Source organism: Bufo gargarizans, chromosome 4 (assembly GCF_014858855.1).
Source record: "Bufo gargarizans isolate SCDJY-AF-19 chromosome 4, ASM1485885v1, whole genome shotgun sequence".
Classification (NCBI taxonomy): domain Eukaryota; kingdom Metazoa; phylum Chordata; class Amphibia; order Anura; family Bufonidae; genus Bufo; species Bufo gargarizans.
In genome coordinates, this window is record NC_058083.1 from 58,805,687 (window position 1) to 58,818,686 (window position 13,000).

The following is a 13,000-nucleotide window of genomic DNA, read 5'->3' on the forward strand; positions in this document are numbered from 1 at the left end:
GCTCCTCCTGCTCTATAACACGCTGCCTGCAGATTACATGGTGACGGGTTCTCTGTATATATAATCTGCTCAGCTCCTCCTGCTCTATAACACGCTGCCTGCAGATTACATGGTGACGGGTTCTCTGTATATATAATCTGCTCAGCTCCTCCTGCTCTATAACATGCTGCCTGCAGATTACATGGTGACGGGTTCTCTGTATATATAATCTGCTCAGCTCCTCCTGCTCTATAACACGCTGCCTGCAGATTACATGGTGACAGGTTCTCTGTATATATAATCTGCTCAGCTCCTCCTGCTCTATAACACGCTGCCTGCAGATTACATGGTGACAGGTTCTCTGTATATATAATCTGCTCAGCTCCTCCTGTTCTATAACACGCTGCCTGCAGATTACATGGTGACAGGGTCTCTGTATATATAATCTGCTCAGCTCCTCCTGTTCTATAACATGCCGCCTGCAGATTCCACTGCATTTGCATAGTGACAGTTTCCCTTTAAGAGCTTGCAGATACATGCCTTAGCAACAAGCAGTGAAACATTGCTGGACTCCAGTGCAGTGTTCATGTATTTGACTCCTAGCATACCTGATGAGCCTGTGGCGTGTGTCCCCCCCCCCCCCCCCCTCGGGCATGCCCTACGAAGGTTTGAGAACCACTGATCTGTACTGTCTGTGCGGGATCTCCAGTATCTGCTATAATATGCAGCTTCACACTGCTCTCCCCGGCCTCCTGCTTGTTACAGCTGGCTTGGAGAAACCTATCACAAGCAGGTGTCAGGGGAGACGGGCTGAAGCTACAGCACATAGGACACACGAGACTCTGCAGCGTTGGAGGACAGTAGTTCTGTGGATCTGATTTATTACCTGCAACCTTTTAGATAGAATGCAAAGCAAGTGCAGTGTGAAGAGACTGCACCCCCTGAGACTCTGCAAGGCCAGGGGCATGATGGGAAATAGAGGCTGCATCCAGCCAAGATGGCCTAATAACTTAACACATTCAGGACCTTGGATGAGAATGCTCGTCCTAACTTGCAGGTACTGAACGCACTAGGACGAGCATTCACATCCTAGGGTTAACGCACTGCCCCACAACTGCTGCCGCGATCAGCAGCAGGGGCCCGGCTGATACTGACAGCCGGGCCCCTGCTGTATCTGCCAGCATCGGTGAAAACACTGATGCCGGCGGATTAACCCCCTGTATGCTGCCGTCATGCTGACCACAGCATACAGGGGGTTTGTGGCAGCTTGTACATCCCCATCGGGTCCCCGTACTGCGGTGATGGGTACCCTATGGTTGCTATGGCAGTCCTGATGCCTTGAACAGGCATTGGGACTGCCAGCTACGAAAGCCCAGGAGATCCAGCAACTTGCATAAATAAATAAAAAAGGAGTCATATTAGGTATTGCCGCATCCGTGACAACCTGCTCTATAAGAATACCATATGATCTAACCTGTCAGATGAATGATGTAAATAACAAAAAATTAAAACGGTGCCAAAACAGCTATTTCTTGTTACCTTGCCTCACAAAAAGTGTAATATAGAGCAACCAAAAATCATATGTACCCTAAAATAGTACCGACAAATCTGCCACCTTATCCCGTAGTTTCCAAAATGTGGTCACTTTTTTTGGAGTTTCTACTGTAGGGGGGCATCAGGGGGGCTTCAAATGGGACATGGTGTCAAAAAACCAGGCCAGCAAAACCTGCCTTCCAAAAACCATATGGCGTTCCTTTCCTTCTGTGCCCTGCCGTGTGCCCGTACAGCAGTTTACGACCACATATGGGGTGTTTCTGTAAAGTACAGAATCGGGGCCATAAATATTGAGCTTTGTTTGGCTGTTAACCCTTGCTTTGTTAGCGGAAAAAAATTATTCAAATGGAAAATCTGCCAAAAAAGTGAAATTCTGAAATTTCATCTACATTTTCCATTAATTCTTATGGAACACCTTAAAGGGTTAAGAAAGTTTGTAAAATCAGTTTTGAATACCGTGAGGGGTGTAGTTTCTAAAATGGAGTCATTTTTGGGGTGGTTTCTATTATGTAAACCTCACAAAGTGACTTCAGACCTGAACTGGTCCTGAAAAAGTGGGTTTGTTTAGATTTGCTTCTGAACTTCTAACGTCCCCAAAAAATAAAATGGCATTCACACAATTCACAAAATAATCCAAACATGAAGTAGACATATGGGGAGTGTAAAGTAATAACTATTTTTGGAGGTATTACTATCTATTATAAAAGTAGAGAAATTGAAATTGGGAAATTTGCTAATTTTCCAAAATTTTTGGTAAATTTGGGAATTTTTTTATAAATAAAAATTATTATTGTTTTTTAACTCAATTTTACCACTGTCATGAAGTACAATATGTGACGAGAAAACAATGGCCTGGATAAGTCAAAGCGTTTTAAAGTTATCACCACATAAAGTGACGCTGGTCAGATTTGCTAAAAATGCCCTGGTCCTTAAGGTGAAAAATGGCGGGTCCTGAAGGGGTTAAAACAAGTCTACACTACTCTTTAGTCATTGCTGTAATGCTTCTCTAAAGGGGAAGTTCCAAAACTTTCTATAGACTTTGGGGAAATTGAAAATTCCGCAACAGGCCAAAAATGTGGCGAACACAAGGTTTAGGCGCAGCGAGCACTTTCCGCCATCCTCGCCACTTTTCTGAGATCTTAACGCTGGGTTCAGACCTGAGCGTTCTGAAACGAGCGCTCTGTATGCGCGATTGTACGGGCGTTTACAATCGCGCATACAGAGACAGGCGTGCACACATTGTCGCGCGTTCCCGAATTTCTATGTGCGGGAACGCGCGACAAACGCCCAAAAAAAAGCTCAAGCACTTGTTTGAGCGTCGGGCGTTTTACAGCGCGATCGTACGCGCTGTAAAACGCTCAGGTGTGAACCCAGCGTAAATTGTGAAGAATGGAAGCGCTTCACACGCTGTACGAAGTCTTGGTACATTGCAGAGCTGGAGGTGCGGAGCGGGCGCCCCCGGAGCCGGGTGATGGTTGTCAGCACACATGGAGGGGGGACACCCCGGCCTGTTATCTCTAGATAAAAGCCAGTGGAAAGAACAACATGGACCGCCGCTAGTTTTTCATGACGCCTTCCTGCTGTCGGTTACTGGTGTCCAGGCGCAGCGCTGGGACAGGCTCTGGGGGCCATACACTGAGGCCGGCGCTGTGTACGGTATAGATCTGTGACTTAAACTGGTACCGCACAGAAAGCCATAATACCGTAATATAGTGCACTCTACAGTACATACAGTGCAGAAATGTCCAGGGATGTGTTACTGCGAAGATAAGACCACAGGTCGTCAAGACCAGTATATAGAGGCGATGGCTCCAGTGCAGGGGTAGGTTGTATCCTCCTCTATATCACTGGTGCAGGGGTAGGTTGTATCCTCATCTATATCACTGGTGCAGGGGTAGGTTGTATCCTCATCTATATTACTGGTGCAGGGGTAGGTTGTATCCTCATCTATATCACTGGTGCAGGGGTAGGTTGTATCCTCATCTATATTACTGGTGCAGGGGTAGGTTGTATCCTCATCTATATCACTGGTGCAGGGGTAGGTTGTATCCTCATCTATATCACTGGTGCAGGGGTAGGTTGTATCCTCATCTATATTACTAGTACGGGGTAGGTTGTATCCCCTATATTACTAGTGCAGGGGTAGGTTGTATCCTCATCTATATTACTGGTGCAGGGGTAGGTTGTATCCTCATCTATATCACTGGTGCAGGGGTAGGTTGTATCCTCATCTATATTAATGGTGCAGGGGTAGGTTGTATCCTCATCTATATTACTGGTACAGGGGTAGGTTGTATCCTCATCTATATTACTGGTGCAGGGGTAGGTTGTATCCTCATCTATATCACTGGTGCAGGGGTAGGTTGTATCCTCATCTATATTACTAGTACGGGGTAGGTTGTATCCCCTATATTACTAGTGCAGGGGTAGGTTGTATCCTCATCTATATTACTGGTGCAGGGGTAGGTTGTATCCTCATCTATATCACTGGTGCAGGGGTAGGTTGTATCCTCATCTATATTAATGGTGCAGGGGTAGGTTGTATCCTCATCTATATTACTGGTACAGGGGTAGGTTGTATCCTCATCTATATCACTGGTGCAGGGGTAGGTTGTATCCTCATCTATATCACTGGTGCAGGGGTAGGTTGTATCCTCATCTATATCACTGGTGCAGGGGTAGGTTGTATCCTCATCTATATCACTGGTGCAGGGGTAGGTTGTATCCTCATCTATATTACTGGTGCAGGGGTAGGTTGTATCCTCATCTATATCACTGGTGCAGGGGTAGGTTGTATCCTCATCTATATTACTGGTGCAGGGGTAGGTTGTATCCTCATCTATATCACTGGTGCAGGGGTAGGTTGTATCCTCATCTATATCACTGGTGCAGGGGTAGGTTGTATCCTCATCTATATTACTAGTACGGGGTAGGTTGTATCCCCTATATTACTAGTGCAGGGGTAGGTTGTATCCTCATCTATATTACTGGTGCAGGGGTAGGTTGTATCCTCATCTATATCACTGGTGCAGGGGTAGGTTGTATCCTCATCTATATTAATGGTGCAGGGGTAGGTTGTATCCTCATCTATATTACTGGTGCAGGGGTAGGTTGTATCCTCATCTATATCACTGGTGCAGGGGTAGGTTGTATCCTCATCTATATTACTAGTACGGGGTAGGTTGTATCCCCTATATTACTAGTGCAGGGGTAGGTTGTATCCTCATCTATATTACTGGTGCAGGGGTAGGTTGTATCCTCATCTATATCACTGGTGCAGGGGTAGGTTGTATCCTCATCTATATTACTGGTGCAGGGGTAGTTTGTATCCTCATCTATATTACTGGTGCAGGGGTAGGTTGTATCCTCTATATTACTGGTACAGGGGTAGGTTGTATCCTCATCTATATCACTGGTGCAGGGGTAGGTTGTATCCTCATCTATATCACTGGTGCAGGGGTAGGTTGTATCCTCATCTATATTACTGGTGCAGGGGTAGGTTGTATCCTCATCTATATTACTAGTACAGGGGTAGGTTGTATCCTCATCTATATTACTGGTGCAGGGGTAGGTTGTATCCTCATCTATATCACTGGTGCAGGGGTAGGTTGTATCCTCATCTATATTACTGGTGCAGGGGTAGGTTGTATCCTCATCTATATTACTGGTGCAGGGGTAGGTTGTATCCTCATCTATATCACTGGTGCAGGGGTAGGTTGTATCCTCATCTATATTACTGGTGCAGGGGTAGGTTGTATCCTCATCTATATTACTGGTGCAGGGGTAGGTTGTATCTTAATCTGTATTACTGGTGCAGGGGTAGGTTGTATATTGTATATAATGTGTACAGCTCGTCGGCGCCCCCCGTCCTGTATGATGTATACAGCTCGGTGGCGCCCCCCCGTCCTGTATAATGTATACAGCTCAGCAGCGCCCCCTCTCATGTATAATGTATACAGCTCTGCAGCGCCCCCTCTCATGTATAATGTATACAGCTCGGCGGTGCCCCCCGTCCTGTATAATGTGTACAGCTCGGCGGCGCCCCCCGTCCTGTATAATGTATACAGCTCGGCAGCGCCCCCCGTCCTGTATAATGTGTACAGCTCGGCAGCGCCCCCCGTCCTGTATAATGTGTACAGCTCGGCGGCGCCCCCCCGTCCTGTATGATGTATACAGCTCGGCGGTGCCCCCCGTCCTGTATAATGTGTACAGCTCGGCGGCGCCCCCCGTCCTGTATAATGTGTACAGCTCGGCGGCGCCCCCCCGTCCTGTATAATGTGTACAGCTCGGCGGTGCCCCCCGTCCTGTATGATGTATACAGCTCGGCGGCGCCCCCCCGTCCTGTATGATGTATACAGCTCGGCGGTGCCCCCCGTCCTGTATAATGTGTACAGCTCGGCGGCGCCCCCCGTCCTGTATAATGTGTACAGCTCGGCGGCGACCCCCCCCCCCCCCGTCCTGTATAATGTGTACAGCTCGGCGGCGACCCCCCCCCCCCCGTCCTGTATAATGTGTACAGCTCGGCGGCGACCCCCCCCCCCGTCCTGTATAATGTGTACAGCTCGGCGGCGCCCCCCTCTCATGTATATGTCGGTCTGACGTGTGACTGGTTTCTCAGCAGGATGATTGAAGAAAGCGGCCGGCGCAGGAGGACGATGGCGGAGAAGCGACAGCTCTTCATGGAGATGAGTAAGTACAGGTCTCGCCCCGTCACCCGCTCACCCAGCTTTCCGTTACCCCGGACTGGCAGATCTCGCCCCGCTCTCCACTCCGGTGTCACATCTGTAGTTCAGGAAAGCTGGTTGATGCCTCTGGTCGTGGCCTCGATGGCGGCCATGTTGGATGTCACCCAGCTTTCCCGCAGCGGCACTACCTCTGATATCTGTCCTCTCCTAGGGGCGCAGAACTTTGACGTGATTCGGCTCTCCACCTATCGGACGGCGTGCAAGCTGCGATTTGTACAGAAGAGATGTAACCGTGAGTGCACGCTCTGAAACTGACTTGTGTTTTAAGATCTCTGCTTGCTGTCTGAATGGGAGCAGTATTTTTAGCTAATATTCTCACAGCTGAGGGTTTGTTACCGTCTTCTCAGATCTAGACTGATACATTGTAACAAACTTTTAGGATCCTGGAGAGGTGTGCTGCTGACTGTGTACACTGGATGCAATTGTGACAAACCCTCCGCTGGGAGAAGGCTCAGCGCTCTGCTGGATGATAATGAAATTGACTGTCAGTGTCTCTATTCCCATTTACTGTCTGTCTCTCGTGTCAAACAGTCTGATTTACATCCTTCTTGCATCTCGCTCTCTTTACTGTCTCATATATCTCGCTGTCCCCGCCTTTCTCACGTCTGGCGCCCTCTGTCCCCCGCCTCTCTCACGTCTGGCGCCCTCTGTCCCCCGCCTCTCTCTCACGTCTGGCGCCCTCTGTCCCCCGCCTCTCTCACGTCTGGCGCCCTCTGTCCCCCGCCTCTCTCACGTCTGGCGCCCTCTGTCTCTCGCCCTCTGTCCCCCGCCTCTCTCACGTCTGGCGCCCTCTGTCTCTCGCCCTCTGTCCCCCGCCTCTCTCACGTCTGGCGCCCTCTGTCCCCCGCCTCTCACGTCTGGCGCCCTCTGTCCCCCGCCTCTCTCTCTCGTCTGGCGCCCTCTGTCCCCCGCCTCTCTCACGTCTGGCGCCCTCTGTCCCCCGCCTCTCTCACGTCTGGCGCCCTCTGTCCCCCGCCTCTCTCACGTCTGGCGCCCTCTGTCCCCCGCCTCTCTCACGTCTGGCGCCCTCTGTCCCCCGCCTCTCTCACGTCTGGCGCCCTCTGTCCCCCGCCTCTCTCACGTCTGGCGCCCTCTGTCCCCCGCCTCTCTCACGTCTGGCGCCCTCTGTCCCCCGCCTCTCTCACGTCTGGCGCCCTCTGTCCCCCGCCTCTCTCACGTCTGGCGCCCTCTGTCCCCCGCCTCTCTCACGTCTGGCGCCCTCTGTCCCCCGCCTCTCTCGCGTCTGGCGCCCTCTGTCCCCCGCCTCTCTCGCGTCTGGCGCCCTCTGTCCCCCGCCTCTCTCGCGTCTGGCGCCCTCTGTCCCCCGCCTCTCTCGCGTCTGGCGCCCTCTGTCCCCCGCCTCTCTCGCGTCTGGCGCCCTCTGTCCCCCGCCTCTCTCGCGTCTGGCGCTCTCTGTCCCCCGCCTCTCTCGCGTCTGGCGCTCTCTGTCCCCCGCCTCTCTCGCGTCTGGCTCTCTCTGTCCCCCGCCTCTCTCGCGTCTGGCGCTCTCTGTCACCGCCTCTCTCGCGTCTGGCGCTCTCTGTCCCCCGCCTCTCTCGCGTCTGGCGCTCTCTGTCACCGCCTCTCTCGCGTCTGGCGCTCTCTGTCACCGCCTCTCTCACGTCTGGCGCCCTCTGTCCCCCGCCTCTCTCACATCTGGCGCCCTCTGTCCCCCGCCTCTCTCACGTCTGGCGCCCTCTGTCCCCCGCCTCTCTCACGTCTGGCGCCCTCTGTCCCCCGCCTCTCTCACGTCTGGCGCTCTCGCTCCCGCCCGCAGTTCACCTGGTGGACATCTGGAACATGATTGAGGCGTTCCGGGACAACGGTCTGAACACGCTGGACCACATGACGGAGATGAACGTGTCGCGGCTGGAGACCATCATCTCCTCCATCTACTACCAGCTCAACAAGCGCCTCCCGTCCACCCACCAGATCGGCGTGGACCAGTCCATCAGCCTCCTGCTCAACTTCATGATTGCCGCCTACGACAGGTCAGTGCCCCACGTCAGCCAATCACAGCGCTGCTCTGTCTGCTGAGGTAAAGTGAAAGCTGGATTCTGATTGGTTGCTAAGGGCAACAAAGACATAGATAAGGCCTGCAGAGCTGTAATGGTGCAGGAGGGGAAGGGGTTAATGGTCCTAAAATTGTGCTGTTAGCACGGTTTTGAAAAAATTGTTATTAATATTGACGTAAGAAACTGGTGCAAATTTGGGCAAAATTTCCATTTCCTTCCCCGCTGAACGCTTTATTGTGAACATTTAAAAAAAAAACAAAGCATAACTGGTGTTACCGTGACGACCGAGATATGAGACTGGCGCCATATTTAGTCCACACGGTAGACGCTGGGGGGAAAACGGCACACCAGACACCATGTGACATCAGGCAGCCTATAGCAGGAGTTTGGGGGGGCGTGGCCCTGAGGACCCGGCGGGGGCCTGCCTGCGCGGTGACCGTCTTGTGCTCTCTTGCAGTGAAGGACACGGGAAGCTGACGGTGTTCTCGGTGAAGGCGATCCTGGCGACCATGTGTGGCGGGAAGATCCTGGACAAGTTGAGATGTGAGTGGGTAAAGGGGCGTACAGGGCGGGGCCCTCTGGTGGCAGAGCAGGGTATGACCACCAGCCTGTATCGGGGATAAGACCCAGCACCTCTCCTGTAAATCCTCTGATGTACTGATCCTGAGCTACAGCCTGACTTATACTCCAGTCACAGCCAGAGCTGCATCCACAAGTCTGCGGGACATCAGAATACTATACATGTCCCACAATGCAGCGTGGCAGGGGATGCTCTATACACACAATGACTGGGAGCTATCAGGACACTAGAAGGAGTGCAGCTCTGGCTGTGACTGGAGTAGAAGAAGTAACAGCAGAATTGTGACAGAAGCTCTGGCTGTGACTGGAGTACCGGTCGTGTAATTTCTGAAGTGTGACTGGAGAAGAAGCCATATAATATCAGAATTATAAAGGGTGCTCTGGCTGTGACTGGAGTAGAAGCCCTGTGACTGCAGCTCTGGCTGTGACTGGAGTAGAAGCCCTGTGACTGCAGCTCTGGCTGTGACTGCAGCTCTGGCTGTGACTGCAGTAGAAGCCCTGTGACTGCAGCTCTGGCTGTGACTGGAGTAGAAGCCCTGTGACTGCAGCTCTGGCTGTGACTGGAGTAGAAGCCCTGTGACTGCAGCTCTGGCTGTGACTGGAGTAGAAGCCCTGTGACTGCAGCTCTGGCTGTGACTGGAGTAGAAGCCCTGTGACTGCAGCTCTGGCTGTGACTGGAGTAGAAGCCCTGTGACTGCAGCTCTGGCTGTGACTGGAGTAGAAGCCCTGTGACTGCAGCTCTGGCTGTGACTGGAGTAGAAGCCCTGTGACTGCAGCTCTGGCTGTGACTGGAGTAGAAGCCCTGTGACTGCAGCTCTGGCTGTGACTGGAGTAGAAGCCCTGTGACTGCAGCTCTGGCTGTGACTGGAGTAGAAGCCCTGTGACTGCAGCTCTGGCTGTGACTGGAGTAGAAGCCCTGTGACTGCAGCTCTGGCTGTGACTGGAGTAGAAGCCCTGTGACTGCAGCTCTGGCTGTGACTGGAGTAGAAGCCCTGTGACTGCAGCTCTGGCTGTGACTGGAGTAGAAGTAGTTTGTGTAGCTTGGGCTGTGACTGGAGTAGAAGCCATGTGAGTGCAGATCCGGCTGTGACTGGAGTAGGAGTCGTTTGCGCAGCTCTGGCTATGACTGGAGTGGGAGTGGTTGGTGCAGCTCTGGCAGTGAGTGAAGTAGAAGCCATGATGTACCTCAGGATCAGTACTGGCCATGTAATCTTGATGTAGGACTTCTGACAGACCTGGGGCCACAATCCCAGTGAGATTTCCAGGTCTGCGATATGTTAGCCGGACTACAAGTCCAAGCATATCCCGGCAGCCACAGTCACCGCTGACATTGCCAGTGAGAGCCCCTGGCCAGCACTTGCTGGGACTTGTAGTTCCTCTCATCCTCTGACGTGGTATTTTATCTCCCATTAGACTCCAGAGCGCCCTCTGCTGGACACAGTGCCGTCAGGTTGGTGCGTAGAGTCAGTAATAACCCGCTACTAACCTCACTCTGCCGCCCGGACTCCCTAACCATGTAACACGCGTGTGCACAGACCGCAGCATTCCGATAATCCGGAGGCGTATGCTACATGTGATGTACAGCGCTGCCCCACAGGGGGTGTCAGTATTGGGGTCCAGTCGCCACTGAGACCCACCAGTCACATGAAGCCGCCCAGGCGGCTTGCAGCAGCTCCGGGTCCAGACGTTATGTCCACTTTCTTCCTTTAGGGGGCACCTTAGTCCATGAAAACCTGTGCAATCCCCCGTCACTGTCCTCTACTCCACTCACATCCAGAGCTGCACTTAAAGCATCCACATTACAGTTCCCCTCTAGACACAATTCACACACAATCCTTATATATTCTTGACTGTACTTGTACTGATCCTGAGTTACCTCAGGTCCTAGACTCCAGTCACACCCAGAGCAGTGTTTTTTTGGTTTTTTTTTTTTAAACCCCACGAGCTATGATCATTGGAAATCCTTGGTGTTACATCTGTCGTACTGATCGTACGTTACATCCTATGCTTCAGTCACATCTAGAGCTGCACCAAATCATTTGAATTGCATACTCCAATCCATACTCCATAATGCCTGCTGGTTCCCCTTGGATCCGCTGACAGATACGCCCTTAGCCCAGCTGAGATCCCATAATGCACTGCGCTGGGCTCCTAGTGCATTGGGGGAGACACCGTTGCACATGAAATTAACCCCTTTATGACCCTCAGTACACGGCAGCATTGAGCAACCAGGTCTCAGGACCCGAAAGATGGTAAGAAACTATAATTGTGAAGGCAGCTTTAGATGTGACTGGAGTACAAGACTCGATGTACATCTGGGTCAGTAATGAAAAGTGCTCTGTGGATGTTCACAGCAGGAGCTAGGATTAAATGCAGCTTTGGTTGTGACTGGAGTAGGACCAGCACGAGATGGTGTGTATGGAGAGCAGAGCGTTGTTGGTTCTGACGCCGGTGACCAGGAGGGCTCGCACTAACACGTGTGGGGGGAGGTCTCAGCACCCCTGACTCCGCCTCTCCCGCTCTTGTGCCCTCCAGATATCTTCTCCCAAGTGTCCGACTCCAGCGGCTTCATGGTCTACGCCAAGTTCGACCAGTTCCTGAGGGAAGTGTTAAAGCTTCCGACCACGGTGTTCGAGGGCCCGTCCTTCGGGTACACGGAGCACTCTGCGCGGTCCTGCTTCCCCCCGCAGGTGAGCCGGGCAAAGATAAGGAGAACCCCGCCTCGCAAGAGTAAGGGGCCCCGGCCTCGCAAGAGTAAGGGGCCCCGGGTGATGGAGCGGGGGGGGCTGGGTCTGTCAGTCCCGTTTCCCGGCTGTGTGTGACGGCATTTGTTGATCTGAGGATCTTGTGGTTACAGAAGAAGATCACCCTGAACATGTTCTTAGACACCATCATGGCCGACCCCCCTCCGCAGTGCCTCGTCTGGTTACCTCTGATGCATCGTCTCGCCCATGTAGAAAACGGTGAGTCACTGATCACTGCTGACAACACTCTGTGCTGCTGTGGGGTTCATGTGGTCATGCAAGCCAAGGGGTACCTACTGGTGTGCTTTATATATAACACTGAGCATAGCCCCCCACACAAACACACAGGATGTGGCCCCTTACTCTGCACACAGCATGTGGCCCCTTACTCTGCACACTGGATGTGGCCCCTCTCTCTCTCCGCTCCCCCTGCACAGTGTCTGTGGCCCCCGATGTCTCTGTTCTCTCCCTCTCTGCTCACTGTCTGTGGCCCCTGATGTCTTGGTTCTCTCCCTCTGCTCACTGTCTGTGGCCCCTGATGTCTCGGTTCTCTCCCTCTGCTCACTGTCTGTGGCCCCTGATGTCTCGGTTCTCGCCCCCTCTGCTCACTGTCTGTGGCCCCTGATGTCTCGGTTCTCGCCCCCTCTGCTCACTGTGGCCCCTGATGTCTCGGTTCTCTCCCCCTGCAGTCTTCCATCCTGTGGAGTGCTCCTTCTGCCGCTCGGAGAGTATGATGGGTTTCCGCTATCGCTGCCAGCAGTGCCACAATTACCAGCTGTGCCAGAGCTGCTTCTGGAGGGGCCACGCCAACGGCCCGCACAGCAACCAGCACCAGATGAAGGAGCACTCCTCCTGGGTGAGTCATCTGCGCCGGCCTCCCGACAATATTGTTGGGGGGGCCCCTTACATGTGGCCCCTCATCAGCTGCAGGTACATCATGGATGGTGGGAGTAGTGGTTGCTGAGTCTCCATCTCTTGTGACAGGAACGCTCAGCTCGTAAATAACGGACTGCAGGGGGTTGCTGGATGTAGGATATTTATTGATATCATTTTCCTGGACGGGTTCTGTGGCTTTTATACTTAAAGGGGTTCTCCGAGAATATAAAAATGTCAGCCAGTGGCAGATGGGGACTGGTGGTGTATCTGGTGGTGGATGTAGTGGTGTATCTGGTGGTGGATGTAGTGGTGTATCTGGTGGTGGATGTAGTGGTGTATCTGGTGGTGGATGTAGTGGTGTATCTGGTGGTGGATGTAGTGGTGTATCTGGTGTTGTATCTGGTGGTGGATGTAGCGGTGTATCTGGTGTTGTATCTGGTGGTGGATGTAGCGGTGTCTCTGGTGGTGGATGTAGCGGTGTATCTGGTGTTGTATCTGGTGGTGGATG

At 52.6% G+C, this 13,000-nt stretch overlaps 1 protein-coding gene across 11 annotated transcripts in view; it reads left to right on the forward strand.

Moving 5' to 3' along the window:
- DTNB (dystrobrevin beta) overlaps window positions 1-13,000 on the forward strand; it is a 78,591-nt gene that overhangs the window by 15,013 nt on the left and 50,578 nt on the right. For 8 of the 11 annotated variants that reach the window (XM_044288878.1, XM_044288876.1, XM_044288882.1 and 5 more), the window contains exons 3-9: window positions 6,152-6,222; window positions 6,430-6,510; window positions 8,056-8,269; window positions 8,751-8,836; window positions 11,408-11,562; window positions 11,730-11,835; window positions 12,306-12,472. In XM_044288878.1, the coding sequence (XP_044144813.1) occupies window positions 6,156-6,222; window positions 6,430-6,510; window positions 8,056-8,269; window positions 8,751-8,836; window positions 11,408-11,562; window positions 11,730-11,835; window positions 12,306-12,472 (876 nt within the window). In that variant the 5' untranslated portion in view covers window positions 6,152-6,155. The remainder of the gene's footprint in view (window positions 1-6,151; window positions 6,223-6,429; window positions 6,511-8,055; window positions 8,270-8,750; window positions 8,837-11,407; window positions 11,563-11,729; window positions 11,836-12,305; window positions 12,473-13,000) is intronic. The other 3 variants (XM_044288879.1, XM_044288877.1, XM_044288881.1) reach the window with 2 other exon arrangements.